This window comes from Bactrocera neohumeralis, chromosome 2, assembly GCF_024586455.1.
Source record: "Bactrocera neohumeralis isolate Rockhampton chromosome 2, APGP_CSIRO_Bneo_wtdbg2-racon-allhic-juicebox.fasta_v2, whole genome shotgun sequence".
Taxonomy (NCBI): domain Eukaryota; kingdom Metazoa; phylum Arthropoda; class Insecta; order Diptera; family Tephritidae; genus Bactrocera; species Bactrocera neohumeralis.
In genome coordinates, this window is record NC_065919.1 from 68,576,554 (window position 1) to 68,592,675 (window position 16,122).

Sequence of the window (16,122 nt, forward strand, 5' to 3'; positions counted from 1 at the left end):
TAATCTTAAGAGCCTCAGCGTAAGTGGCATTCATCATAACCGCCTCTTTCGCGAGTGACACGGAGCTATCATTTGGCTGGAAAATATGGCAGTTTACTTAGACAAAATATTATTGCAGCTGCTCTATTTCACTTTAGCGTGAACTTAAGTACTTTACCTCGGGGGATGGCTCACGGTTTACGAAAGGTAGGAGTAGTCTTTCTAAAATATGACATATAAGAATGGGGCGGTACTAACACAGGTACTTAATATTTCATAGTATATTTATGTATAAAGCGTTTTTTCAGTAAACTATTATATTTACTTAGTGAAATTCGCTTTGGAAATTAATATATTTAGGTTAGTGAATTATTTTCAATGATTTTCTCATGCCTACATATAATTACAATTGTCGAACGATTTCTATATGAGCCTAAATGTAGGCAACATTTCAGTATTTGAAGGTGTAACTGCTTTAAGCTTTTGATATAAGAACGTTGCCTACCTTTAGGCATATTTTAGCAAAGTCTCACACCTAATGCAATGTATAACAAATATAATTTGTTGTAGAATCTCCAAGCTCAATTTTTTCAGAAGTTTATGAAAGTCTTGCACGCAGTTTACTAGTAGAAAAAAACATTTTTTTAATGATTACATATATTTTTGGTTGTCTCTATATGAGCCTAAATGTAGGCAACTTTTAAGTATTTGCAGGTATGCAGCTTCAAGCCATTAAAATAAAAACGTTGCCTACCTTTAGGCATATTTTAGCAAAGTCTCACACCTAATGCAGTATATAACAAATATAAGTTGTTAGCATAATTCCCAAGCTTGGGGTTTCAGTAGTTTGTCAAGGTCTCACACACACATCTTCTTTATAGTACATCTAATACAAAAACTTAATGACGACTACCGAAAAATATTGACAAAAATGTCATGAGAAAATAAATATTTAAAATTACATATTTTTGGTTGAATTTTTATAATGCATAGGAGGAATATTTTAGCAACCTTTCATATGTCTTCTTTCTCTAGTCTCAAAAATATTAAATAAATGGAAGGGTTAAGAAATGCATGTTTTCTTCACAATTTCATTCGAATGAATATGCATTATTGGTGAATAAATATTTAGCACTTCAGTTCTCTAAACTGTTATATTATCTCCAATCTAAACTGTTTTACTACCGAGCTCAAACTTCTGAAACAAATACAATGAAGCTCTCCTATTTTATACTCTTCCTTAATTCATGTTTTGAAATGCTCCTAATTTCTAACATTTTTTTCTTCTTCCCTAACAGTTACGTCTTCTCCGCTCCTGGAAAATTATTAAATTCACTGCCTGGCACTTTAATGTTAACCGATTGCTTAGAGGCTTGCCAATCGAACGAGGCTTGTCGTGCTGTGAACTATGAGACTGGATTGTGTGTACTCTTCTCGGCTAATGCAGATAAGTTACCAGGTGAGTGAAGGAGTCTTATTATTATTATAATTATCTTCAATAAAAGAAGAATTCAGCAACTTCTTATTGGCTAATTAACAAAATCAGTAAATAAAACCACATGTCTTCTAATCGAAATGCCTACCAAAAATAAATAACCAGCCACATTTAATTGAAGAAAATAATACAAAAAATTGCTGTCGATTTCTCATCAAATATTATCACATAATTGCAAATCAAAAATGTCTCCAACAGCGACCACCGCTGGCATTGTCAGATTGAAAGCGCTGTAATGAATTGAAACATAATTAAAAATTAAGAAGAACCACAAGCAGCGACTTTGTAGTTAACGACCTTCAGCTAAATAGCATCTATCATTTATTCTTTTGCGAAGTTTTGCTTTTCAACCAAAGTAAAAGTCAAATCGATTTTTTCCGCTGACCTTGACATTGCTTCGTTCACACCAAACATCATTAGTCACTTTCGAGCGTCGCGCAAGAGCCAATTTAAGCGTTAAAAATAAATTGGTTGTGTCATTCGGCGAATCGCCAATTATTTAATTAAAAATAAAAAAGGCAAAATGACAAAAAAAAAAAAAGAACAAGAAAAAAGGCAAAATATAAGAAGAAACGAATGGCAAGGGTTAATTGAAAATGTAAAAAGAGCCCCAGCTGAGAATCATTGAAAATACATTCCCATTTAATTCTGGAAATTAAATATTTTCTTAAAAAAAAATTACTGAAAATTTCTTTCAGAAACAAGAATTTTAATCTGTGCGCCGAAATGTAGGCAATACAGTTATTTCTTGGTACAAATATGAACTCAAAACCAGAACTTAATGAATGTAGACCCTACAAGCAATAATATAGCCGAAATAGCTTCACACAAAAATTAAAGCGATCAACAGCGAAAACAGCAATAATTGCGTTAATTTATTGCCACAATCGAAGTAATTGCAAAAATACTGTGTCAAAAATTAATTTTGAAAACCAAGAAGGAAACTACACACAGACTTCGACGAAAAAACTTAATCAGATTGAAGTAGGCACAAGCAACACTTGCTGAGAATTTTAGAAAAAAATCAGACCTAAGCAGTAAAGTCATTAAAGACGCCAGAACAAGCTGCGAATAAATTGGTGGCAACAAAATCAGCAGTTACTTTAAATGAACAATGATCAGCATGAATCGGCAAAGTTCGACAGCGTAGTAATTGAGTTGCGCATGCGCATTGAGCTTTATTTATGAACCATAAGGAAGCGATCAAACTGCCAGCAAGCTGAATGAGATATGTGAGAATGTAATAAACAGACTGATGAACCAGAAATTAGTAAAGTTTTCTCACCTCACTTAACACTGGTATACCAATTAATGGAGGTTTAAGAATTAATGAAAAAAAACAGGAAAATAATTAAGCTGCTTGCTTCAGCGCCAGTCACAACCGCTTAAGTGTCGCGCTTGTAATAATTTTGATTGTAAAAAAATGCTGCCATTTTTCTCTATACAATATATAATACATATATATAGTATATGGACCGAAATGTACGATTTTACTCCGCTTAAGTGTGGCTTAAGTTGTTGCCACTCGAAGCACTTTTCCTGTTTTGCTTTATTGCTTTGCACTTTGTTACTGAATTGCTACTCAAGGCGCTCGAAAGCGGTTGCAAACACGCACTTTACTGCTACTCACCACTTAGTAAGTAGCTGTACTCCTCAATAAGCGTAATACAGCAGCGCATGAGCTGCAACATAAATTGCAACTGTGCTGTTATTATCTTGTACATAATTCTTTAAGTGATTTTTATCAGGAGAGGACTATAAAAATTTGCATAACTTAGACTGTATGAACGCGAAGACGAGATAAAGTGTTGGCAGGAGCGAATAGAGAACTATTTAAGTGATTTCGAAGTCAGTCATTTTAGATTTATTTAACAGCTTACCTCGGCAATGATGTCAAAGATATTATATTTTTGAAAAAAAAAAATCTATTGAAAAACAAATATTTTTTTAAACAAAATGTATGCAACGTCATTAATGCACTATGACGAAGGTAGCATCTTGCCTACATTTCGGCGCCTTGGTTAAAAGGCCGGAACTTGCATCAGAAAGTTGGAAATGGAAAGAGATTAGGAAGAAAATTTAGAGGAATGCAAAAAAAAATTAAAAAAATTGACTTCTAAATTACAAATTTATAAAATAGTTAAAAAAGACTTAAAATTTATGGCATAAACAAAATTGTAAAAATTAAAAATATATATAATCAATTAAATTATTCCATATAACTTTTTCGAAATCTTCTAGCAAACGTTTATTATAAAAATTAAGCTCCAAATATTTAACTAAATTTTTACTATAAAAATTAAGTCCTAAATTTTTAAGTAAATTTCTGCTATAAAAATTATAAAAAAAAATATTATATTTTCCTTCAATACTCTATCATTAACATTATTTTTTTCATACATACATATATATTTTTTCCTGTTTATTTTATAAATATCAATATTTATTTTACTTCCACAACAAATTGCCACTAAAGAATTTTGCTCTTTTTACTTCTCTTCCCACCAGGCGCACTCACCAAGTCACAATTCCCCGTCTTCACAATTTATGCACAGAAATCATGTCTCGGCATTCGGCCGTGCGCACGTGCCTGGTGTGTTGACCGCGTGCAGGGCTACAAGCTAAATGGCTATGCAAAGCGCACGATACCAGTGATTTCGCGACGTGATTGTTTGGAGTTGTGTTTGGGCGAAACCGACTTCACATGCAGGTGAGTGCAAAACAATAGATATAGTCAAGCAGATATATCAAAGGAGCTTAATACTAGGATATTGTGAGAATTTTTGAGTTATGAAAAACAGTTAAGAAATCATGATGAAAGCAAAGTAAAACTTCGCTGAGCAATAAGTGAGTGCTTTCATGAAAGCTTACATGTCTGAAAATAAAGCACAAAAAGAAGAGCTTTCATGAAAGCTTTCATGTGTGCAAATAAAGCACAAAATGTTACTAAGCTTCGCTGAGCAATAATTGAGAGCTTTCATTTGACATGACAACACAGATAACCCTTACCATCCTAACGGGGACTGATAACCGTTAAAACAACACAACAACAGCTTTCATTTGTGAAAACAAAGCACAAAAAGTTGTTAAGCTTCGTTGAACAATATGGAAGAGCTTTCACGAAAGCTTGCATGTGTGAAAATAAAGTATAAAAATCTGAAATTTCGACCAAATTCTGGTTTTGTGGGAATGTGTGGAAACTGAGGCCGTAGTGACTGCCTACATTGACTACGGATAGTATTTTTGCATTCTGAAAATTAGAAAAAATTAAAAATTTTTAAAAAAGTTTCAAAAAATGAAAAAAAATTAATGAAAAATAAATTAAAGAAAAAATAAATTTAAAAAAAAATTAATAAACAAAAAAATTTTAGTAAAATTACTATAAAAAATCAAATTTGATAATCGATTTTATCTGCTTCACTCACGCTGAACCACCCTAATGCCTACAGCATTTTACTCATCTTTTTGTAATTAGAAGCTTATTTTCTATTTCTGTATACTCTGAACTCTGATATACAACAAGCTAAGTTCAGAAAAATATGTGAAAACACATTCTTAAGTCACATATTCTCACTTTCTAAGCATTTCAATTTCGTCTATGCGCTTATGGCAACAAGAAACGTGTCCACATGTTCGGCACGACTAGCAGCAACAGCAAAACATGTCGTCGCAACACTTCGCGTGTGAAATTTGATACAGGAAGTAAATAAGAGAGTTGTCAAAAATACGTGTAGAACATGTGAAAATATTGTCAGGAAGAGATTACTTGGAAGTATAAGAAAAAATAATAAAAAATAATAGTGTTCGAAATTAAGTAGAAATACAATTAAGGAATTAAAAAAAATCAATAAAATTAAGTTAAATTAAAGAACATTAAATTAAAAATAATTAAATTAAATTATATTAAATTTAAGTTAATTTAAATCAAAAAATAAAACATAAAAAAATTATTAAATTAAATTAAATTAAATTAAATTAAATTAAAAAGCATTAAAATTAAATAAAATTAAAATAAAATACTTAAAAAATTACTAAACTTAAAATTCTAAAAATTTTTCTTCAACAAACTGTCACTTCCAAAGCCAGCATTTCAAGTGTATCTGCACCAGCAACAATTAGCGTCACGCTTGGCAGTGAAATTAAGCACACTTTCGACGTCGCGGTATTTAGAGTGTAATGAATGTGGTTATGAAATTTACGAGCTATGCAAAGCTTAAAAAAAAACAGAAAACATATGTATGCACTTGCATTTACATACATTTCCACGCATGTTTACGAGCGAAATTGAAAGCAACAGGATTTCAAGTTTGTCGCTTAAGTCTTTTGTTGTTTGCACGCCCGAGCTTGCTATGCCGTCAAACAACACTTTCTTTCGCACGCAACTGGCGGATATGTACAATTAAATTATTAATAGCTAATTTATGGCAGATGAAAGAAAAGTCAACAACAACAACTACACTAAAAGCAAAAAAATAGCGGAAAATGCAGAAAGTGGCCAAACAAGTCGGCGTTAGAAATGAAATTAGCCACTAGTTGTCTTCATGTCAGCTAGCATAAGCTAATTGTGCTGCAACATAGACAATTTCTAAACTAATTTTTTTTACACTTCCGCTTGGAAAAGTGGCAGTGACTACATGCTTGGCATTTTAATAGTTCAGCACACGCTGAGTGGCACAAAAGTAAGGCTATTGCATGCTGCGGCTGTGGTCGAGGTGTGAAGGCAGATGCTTTATTTTAAATTTATTTTCCACAAATAACAATGATTTTTATGCAGAAAAAGTTTTATATAGACACATCTCCAGGTTTACGCAATCTTTCTGTAAATTCCCAACCTCAACACAGACACCGGTGCTCAAAAGAACTGTAATTCTATACAAAGTGACCACACATAGCGGTAAAATAATTAAGTATAAAGTTTACTATAATTATATGGATTCCTAGCCGCCGTCAAATGGGTTTGTCGCTCAAGTCTTTTGTCTAACGAACCATGCTAATTAGTGATCAGCGCCAACGCCAACGGTATATTATGCGCCATTTCATTAAACAATTTTAATTTACTACATTTACTGCTAGCTAAATTAACTTGGCGCTTTGACTAGCCGCTCAGCAGCCGTGGCGAGCTAGCGCCGTCAGCAATTGCCTGCCGTCGTTCTTATCATTTAAACTAATTGTTGGCCTTTTGCATATTTTAAGCATTTCAGCATGCTTGCCTATCGCGAAATACATAAGGAAGTCATCTAAAGAAACACTATGCCTGCATTGTGGTAAACTGGGCAAATTAATGGCGCAAATGTGAGGTGACTGTGAGGACGGTACATTTTTGTTATTGGTTTTTTTTTGTTGTTGTATTAGGCGGTAATGTAATAGCGGTTAAAAGTGGCACTATGAAGAAATGATTTCTTTATGTTTAGTAAAATTTATAGCAAAATAATTATATGTTTTTTCAAATAAACTAAAGAAAAAAAAACTTAAAAAAAATTTAAAAAAAATTCTAAGAAATCTAAAGAAATTCTGATTAATTCTTAAATTAAGCAAATATTTTTTTAAATAAAAAATTCAAACTTTCAAATTTTAAAAACCATCCATAAACGTTTTAAAAGCTTTTATGTAGCTCTCATATGTTTTCCGCTTATCTATTTGCTCCTAAACATATGCTTAAAAAAATTTTAAATTCCATTAATTTCACACATTTTCAAAATATCCAAAAAAAATTCCAAAATATTAGAATTTTATAATAAATTTTCATTATATTTCCTAAAGAATTGTATATTCCAAGAAAATTGCACAATAATGTAAATGTAGTATATAGCAGTACTAAAGAGTGTTGCCTACATTTAGGAGTGTCTGCGACTTGAGTGACTTGAGCTATATATTTCTTCATTAGATTGTTTAGAGAACCTGCTAAAAATTTGTTAATATGTTGAAAAGCGGGCAGGAAAAGTTGTGTTTAGTTTACACCACTACAAGAACTCCGAATTTTCGTCAATATTCTTTGGTTGACAAAAGGGTCGATTTCTTGCAAACTTCCTAATATACTGTTGCTACTAAATCTACCAGAACTTAACGCACTTAGTTAGGTATCAACAATATCTAATGTCTATGCAGATTAGTCAACTTGAAATCGATTCTACAGAGACAGTAATTTCGTATATGCAAAATATGTAGCAGTACTAACTACTAAAGACAATTAAAGAGTGTAGCCTACATTTAGGAGTGTGTATGTTTTTTTTTTTTTTTAAGCAGACGACTAAGAAAATTGCAAAAAAATTTGAGAAATATCCGTATGTTGACAAGAGGAGAAATTTACACCACTAGAGAACCTACCAAAGTATGTAAATATCCTTTGGTTGGCAAAAGGTTTCCCTGCTTGCAAAATTCATAACACCCCTTGTCACCAAGCCCACTAGAACTTAGTCCACAAGTTCCAAAATGGTTTAACACTACCTAAAAATGTACTTGGAGGACAATTTCTGTGTTCAATTATCAATCTGAGTCGATTCTACAAAGACAACTGTTTAGTATATGCCAATTCTATCAGTACCTGAGGACATTTGACCAACACTGAAGTCAATATGACGGTCGTATAAGTTCAAGTAAACCGTGAAAGAAAGCAGTGAGAGTATGGTCTTTCCATCAGAGTGGATGTCTTCCTTTTCCTCCACTTCCCCCGGTGGGTACTGCGTCGAATACTTTCAGAGCTGGAGTGGTTTCGTCCATTCGGACAACATGACCTAGCCAGCGTAGCCGCTGTCGCTGAACTATGTCAATGTTGTCGTATATCTCGTACAGCAGCTCATCCTGCGGTATTCGCCGTAGCCAATGCACAAAAGACCATAAATCTTTCACAGAACCTTTCTCTCGAAAACTCGTAACGTCGACTCGTCAGATGTTGTCATCACCCATGCCTCTGCACCGTACAGTAGGATGTGAATAATGAGTGACTTATAGAGTTTTCGACGAAGAGGTGATGAGTGATGGGGTTTCCTTTTTGTGGATTGGGCAGAGCACACTTAAATTTCAATCGTTGGGCATGCTTTCGTCCGACCATATTTTACAAAGAAGCTGATGCATGCTTCTTATCAGTTCTTCGCCGCCGTGTTTGAATAGCTCAGCCGGCAATCCATCGGCCCCCGCCGCTTTATTGTTTTTCAGACGGGCAATTGTTATTCGAACTAATTCATGGTCGGGCAATAGTATGTCTGCTCCATCGTCATCGATTGCGGAAACGGGTTCGCCAACTCCAATCCAGAGTTTACTGAGAACAATTTTCCTATGGGCTCCCCCAGCAATAACATTCAAGTTGACCATAAAAACTCAAATATATATACATTTGGATACATATATGCAACACATAACCGTACATAACGGCCAATCAGCATGCGCACGCCAGCATTGGACACTAGTACGGCTGGTGGCTACATTAATGACCATGTGACTAAGTAGTTTGGCGCGCCTTAAACTAATAAGAGAAGTGTTTCGCCAAATTAGACGCTTGAAGCACACATTAAGAGGAAGAAAAAACTCAAATAGGCGAAAAGCACAAATGGACAGGAACGATAAACGGCTGAATTAGCCGAAAAGGCGTAGCAAAAACAATAGTAGGAGTCGCACAGACAATTGTCATTTGGTCACTGACTATTGACTACTGTACAGCAACAGCTGTCAGCGCATACGCAGCCTCACAAGTTTCTTGCGTCGGCAAAAAAGTGGCAAATCGGGCACACATCGGGAATGTTGCAAGCGCAAACGTGCTGTGGCAAGGGCCATTTGCAGCGAAAATTAATTAGAAGCGCGCATAGTGGCCAACTGCGCATTCGTGCCACACCGGCAACGAGTAAGGTAAGGCGTGAGCACTAAGCTGTCTGACATTGGCAATGCGGCGGCGGCGAGTCGATCGAGTTAACTAGTGGGGCATATAGCCGGCCGGCGGTAGCTGGCTGAGTAGCTGAGAGATACAAATAAAAATCTAATTAGATGCTTTTGTCCGCTGCCCACTGTCTGCAACGTGTTAGCGTGGCACACACGTACATACATATGTGCAGGCTCTGTGAGCTGTTGGCAGTGATGGCGGTGGCAATGTTTGCGCCTGCGCGCCACTTCAGCAAGCGCTAAATTAAATCCATGGCATTGGCAACTTAGTGTTGTTGTTTTTGTTATTTCATTATCCCTCTTTTATTTCATTATTCTTTTTTATTTCATTACTCTTCTTGTTGTTGTTGCTAAGCAATCAACGGCCTAAGCGTTTGCGTTGTGTGTTGATATTATGCAAGAATGCGGCAAATTGGCGCATTTGAAAATTGCACGACACAACAACGAACTAAAACAGTGCAACAGCAAAAAACACAACAAAGTTGCAAGTCAGAAAATGGTAGCAACTTGCAGTTTGGTTTTTGCTGCGCAGACAAAAGCAAATGCGCCTACAAATGTTGAACTACTTTAAAAAGCGCCGGCAAGTGTTCTTCCTGCACGCACACACACGCACGCACACACATACGCTAATAGATTTATAGAAGCATGCATGTGTGCTGTATGTTTTGTTGCAAAGCGCTAGTCTTGCCACATTTGGTGTGGCATTAAAGTGGTGCTCGCGTTGGCGCTGCAAATTTATGTAATTAGTTTGCGGTGCTTGACCGTGCGAGAGTGTGTGTGTGTGTGTGTGTGTGTGTGTGTGTGTGTGTGTGTGAAAAATATTTTATTTTCCAGCTGCACTTAAGCTGTTGCATGCACCATATAGTAATAGAATCAGTTTTTTTATACTCCTGCAACATGTTGCTACAGTGATTTTACTCCATATGATTGGTGATGGTATGTGTGGTGCCTTAGTGCATATCTTGGAACTAGTCCCTTAGTTCTTTAGATATCGCGGTAAACTTTCGCATACATTCTTTTTTCACCAAGAAACTGCTCATTTGTCGGAAGTGTCAATATCGGATCACTATAACATATAGCTGCCATACAAACTGAACAATCAAAATTGTGTTCTTGTATGAAAAACTGTTTTATTTGACAAGATATCTTCAAGAAATTCGGCATAGATTATTTTCCAAATAAATGCCACAATATATGAAGAAATTTTTTGGATCGGACTACTATAGCATATAGCTGCCATACAAACTGAACAATCAAAATTGTGTTCTTGTATGAAAAACTTTTTTATTTGACAAGATATCTTCAAGAAATTTGGCATAGATTATTTTCCAAATAAATGCCACAATATCTGAAGAAATTTTTCAGATCGACCTACTATATCATATAGCTGCCATACAAACTGTCCGATAAAAATTGTGTTCTGGCATGAAACACTTTTCATTTGACAAGATATCTTTACGAAATTTAGCTTGAATTATTTTCAGGCGAGGCTACAAAATCTGATGAAATTTTCTGGATCAGACTACCATATCATATAGCTGCCATACAAACTGAACGATTAAAAACAAGTTCTTGTACGGAAACTGTTTTTCATTCAGAAATAGCTATATTCATGTTCAGTTAAATGCCAGGTTACCCTCTAAAACAAATCTATAATGCTAAGTCTGCTTAACACTGCTTTACACTCTGTGGTCAGTAAAAAAAATTTCCAGGTTCGTGTCTTAAGTCTTTTATGCTTAGAACAGAATAATGGAATAAATATCAATGCTGAACAATTGCCGATAATTATTAACGTGGGGGACCTTTTTCTTTGCTTTTGTCAACATTTGTTGCTAATAGACCAGTGCCTAATATTTTAGAATGTCAATTGTTCAACTAGCAAAGCTAAACTATAATCTCTTAAATTGCTTAATATGCAATAATGTTGCTTCATTCCACGAAAAACACTACTTCTATCAAAATAGTTTCAACAAATGATATATATTATAATACATAAACCCAGCTACTGCAACTTGCCTCAAACGACCTGCTCTACCATGACCACATATCGCCTCTAAGTGGCAATGGAAGTACATATTGTACATATATATATATATGATGCAACCACTTTATCCAGAATTTATACCCCCAGCAGCTCGATTTGCTCAAATCTTCTAACCACTCATCACCATCATAGCCGTTTCTAATATGCATGTTGTCAGTTCATAATGACTTTTTGTTTATCAATTATCTTGCGCTTCGTGATTGGTTTGCAGCGGCGCATGACTATTATAATCCTTAATTTAGTAAAAGAACAGGTACTCCTACTTCTCCTCCAAACGTTTCTAATGCAATGTAAGGTTTTGCACGATATTTAAATATTGCTGCATTCATAATTGCTTCTTCTTGTCCGACCACTTGCAACTCAAACGCTGCTTACATATCAGCCGTCTCTAAGAGCCAAGCGTATGTCAAGTGTGCGCGCTCCCAGCTGCTTTTATTTAGCTTTGCTGTGCATTTGCATGCCAACATTTTGTTTAATTTTGATTTATGATTTCCGTTAAATAAATCCGTGAGCTGTCATCACAGCCTGTGGTTGGGTGTCTGAAAGCACCTGACTGTCGCTTCACCATTTTCTTTGAATTTGTCAAATTTGCATTTTGCTATGCATGTGTTGTTGTTTTTGCAATTGAATTTCTAAGACACGCAGCTTTTTTTAATTAATTTTTTGGAACATATAATGAATGCTATAAAAATGGTTGAATGAAATAGAACTTCCGAGTGAGGACAGATATTAGAGTAATCATATTTCATTCTAACAGCGTACTTTTTTAACGCAAATTAGATAAATTGATTAAGCAGACAAAAAAGACGTTAACTTCGGTTGCGTCGAAGCTATAATACCCTACACAGGTGCTTTTCTTATAGTATAAAAGCGTATAAAAGCATCGTTATCTTGATTTTGATCGGCCAGTTTGTAGGCCAGCTATATGCTATAGTTGTCCGATCTAGAAAATTTCTTCGGAGATTGTACCGTTATCTTGCACAATAATTCCAGTCAAAATTGGTGAAGATATATCATTTTATAAAAAAGTTTTTCATACAAGGACTGAATATTGATCGCTCACTTTATATGGCAGCTATATGCTATAGTTGTCCGATCTGAAAATTTTGTCCGGAGAATGTACCGTTACCTTTGACAATAATTCCTATTAAATTTCGTGAAGGTACATCTTTATATAAAAAAGTTTTTCATACAAAGACTGGATTTAGATCGTTCAGTTTATATGGCAGCTATATGCCTTACTAGTTCGATATCGCCTGTTTCGACATATGAGCAGCGTCTTGTGGTTAAAAGAACGTGTGCAAAATTTCAGACTGATATCTCAAAAATTATTGACTAATTTGCATATATACAAGCAGACCGAGAGACATTGCTAAATCGACTCAGCTCGTCATGCTGACCACTTATAGTATACATAATTAAGCCCTATAAAGTACTGACGTTTCCTTATGAGACTTACAAAGTTCGTGACAAACTGACTATCCCTACCCAGCTCAGAGTATAAGTATGTGATATCCCTGAGGTCTTTAGAAAGTTTCAGTCAAAGCTTGTCTTGTTGTACTATTCAGCACATTGAAGGCGCCAACATTGTTGTGAGAAGCTTTTATGATCCGGATATATTAGTTTCTTCCTGTGACGTTGCTTTTAGTAATACTAAAATACTAATCATGTTTCTTCATAGTTTTTTTTTGGACGAAGTTTTCCTATCTTTTTTAGTAATTAGTAAGTTGACTATCTTTTTTAACTAAATTGTAATAAGGCTAAGATTTACGTAAAATATTACCGAGACATATCAGTATCTTCATGTGATGTTGCTTTGATCAATAGCCAGGTTTCAAACCCTCGTATATTGATCAAGCTTCTTCAAAGTGTTTTTCGAACTCCAGCAATACTGCTTTCTTCAATAAAAGGGTCCTCATTTGAGTGATCTTGTGAACATACTATCCACATTTTGGAATAGAAATACATATTTAAGTATAATAACAATAAACGTAGAGTGACAAACCCGTTTGCTAAACCACTGTACACTTTTCTTCATAACCATCCATCCAAGGTATAAGCTATGATGTGGCTAATACTATTGGAGATTCAGTTTCTATAAAAACTGAAATAAAAATTAAATTTTCCAAACATTTTTTATAAAAAAAAATTTTTTTTCAAAAAAAATTTAAGATATCTTTTTCAACCAGCAACAAAAACAATAAAAATGTAAGGCAAACTAAATATTCATTAAATAATATGGTGAATGAAAGCCTCAAGCGAAATCTGTCTCACAACCTGCCGTCTAACTAAGGCATCAACAGATCTGGCTTAGCTGACTGACAGCATGAAAAGACAACAACAATAAACTAAAAATAATTATATTTGCGCCAGAAGGCGGTAAGAAAAAGCATTAACAACAACCCAGCTTGGTATGCAAATGGACGGGAATGCAAGAAAGTGCCGAGAAGAATGTATACAGAAGGAGGGCGGAAAAAGTAAATAAACAAGCAATTGTGCGGATGAGAAATTGCAAATGGTAAATAGTAAATTGCAAATTATATTGAGCGAACGTTGTGTTGCCACTGCAACCGCCACCGCCATCGCCACCGTTGCAAAGAGATGGAAATAATGAAGCTGCTGCAGCAAGGCTTTTTCCCATTGCTTGTTGGAATGTCGAGTGGCAATGTGGCAGTAGCATAAAACAACAATGCCAACAATGCGCAGATGATCAGCAAACACATGCGCTACGCCTACCAATGCACCAATATGATAAATTATGCACGAACACAAGCATGCGCACAGACGCAGCTAGACAAATATGTTTGGTATTTTCACTGCTGCAAGTACGCAACGGTCAGCATTTCGGCTGGCACAAAGCGAAAAGAGGGCAAAACCTAAGTGCGTTGGCAATCAGCGAGTCAGCAGTAAAGATCGCTGTGTTGCATGCCACTTGCGGTCACCGCATTTCGCAGACATGTTACGACTAACTGCAATTGTAGTATGAGTGTGCAACTAATAGCAACAGCAACAGCAATAACAACAGCTGCAATCAAGTGGTACTGTTTGTATGTTACAATGGACCGTTATTTAAAGGTTAATATCATTGTGGCATGAGCTAGTGGATGTATGCCACTGCAACGATGAACCGATGCACCGATGTCGATGCATTTTATAGCGAAAAGGTATATAAAAGTTAGAAAACACGCCATGTTGGTACTGCGTTGTCGTAAAAAACGCAGACAGTTGTTGTTGTTTAGCATTTATTGATGTACGGTTTCAAGAAATATGTGTGTTTTAAGTATTTACTAGCCTTATTAAAGAGAAGTTCAGCAGTGTCTCTAAAAGTACACCTTAAAGTGTCATAAAATCGCAGTTTGCCATTTTTGTTTCAAAATATTGTACAGGTGGCAACTCTATTTTAAAATATGTATGTCTTTATAGCAAATACTTTCCGAATGCTTTCAGAAACACACAACTACAAATTTTTTTTAAATTTTTAGGTGGCAACGCTATACGAAAATATGCCTAAAATATACTTTCTTAATTTTTACTAGAATACTCCCAGTAATACTGTGTCGCTTTATACTCGACACGCATTTCAAACTATTTTCAATTTTACTTTCATCAATAGGTGGCAACGCTTTTGCAAAGAAGAATCTCTCTAAAATATTTCATTAAATTTCGAATTTTTTTTAGGAACCCTTTACATACGACACACATTTTTAAATATTTTCAATATTATTTTTATCAATATGTGGCAACGTTATTGCAAAGCAAATTTTCTTAAAAAGATTTCCATAGTTCCAGACTTAATTTTCGAAATTCTTTTAGACACCCTTTACATACGGCACGCATTTTATACTATTTTCAATTTTACATTCATTAATAGGTGGCAACGCTATTGCAAAGCAAATGGTTAGAGCTACTCTATCATCTTTTGCAGATTTTCATAAAAATCTAGCATTTAGAATAGATTCTGTAATATTTTAAATTTTATTTTTTCCAACAGGTGGCAACTCCACTACAAAATATTTGTGAATTTGCAATTTTGAGTACATTTTTGTTTCACATGCATATAATTTAAATTTATTTAGTATGACAAGAAATCACTACACTTTTCTGTAGCAATTCGTTAAAAGCGCCTAAGTCGATTTAGACCAATGGCTAAACTTTACTTACATTGTAACTTTAATGATGCCTTGAAAGCAGAAAATACAAATTAAGACAAAATACAGCTAAACCCTATACTTAAGCCTTCAGTAGTGGGGAATAAAAATATCACAATTTAAATCGACTTATGCTTTTTTATACAAAATCGTATACAAGAATTGCATGCAACTCAATCTCTCATAATGACTAAAAACAATGTACATTTATACATCAAGCAAGGGAGGTATTATCTTATATTGCATACAGACTGCACAGCAAAGTATATGTAAATGTGTGTGGCAACTACCAGACAACCCACTTGCAACAAGAAGAAGCCTTGGGAGCCAAAAAGCTTGCTAATAACAAGTAAAATTAAAATTCCGCAAAACGTTTATTATACCAAAGAATTTCTCAAAGGCATTTTAGCAGACTTATATGGCTTAATATACAACACAGATACACATGCACACCGGCACGCACACACAAACATACAAAAGGTAGCTAAAAATATTTCACATGCCAAAAATACGACCACATTGTATGACAACTCAACGCCAACGGCTGATATTGTAACCAGAAACCAGCAACAACAACAACAAATCCA

General features: G+C 34.8%; 2 protein-coding genes across 5 annotated transcripts in view; one reads left to right on the plus strand and one right to left on the minus strand.

The window, feature by feature from the left end:
* The window catches only part of LOC126752169 (autophagy-related protein 16-1), a 246,266-nt gene that overhangs the window by 175,162 nt on the left and 54,982 nt on the right, over positions 1–16,122 (minus strand). The gene's annotated exons all lie outside the window — the stretch shown is intronic.
* The window catches only part of LOC126752152 (uncharacterized), a 59,673-nt gene that overhangs the window by 13,346 nt on the left and 30,205 nt on the right, over positions 1–16,122 (plus strand). The window contains exons 2-3 of the mRNA XM_050462756.1: positions 1,278–1,438; positions 3,983–4,184. Coding sequence (XP_050318713.1) covers positions 1,278–1,438; positions 3,983–4,184 — 363 coding nt within the window. The remainder of the gene's footprint in view (positions 1–1,277; positions 1,439–3,982; positions 4,185–16,122) is intronic.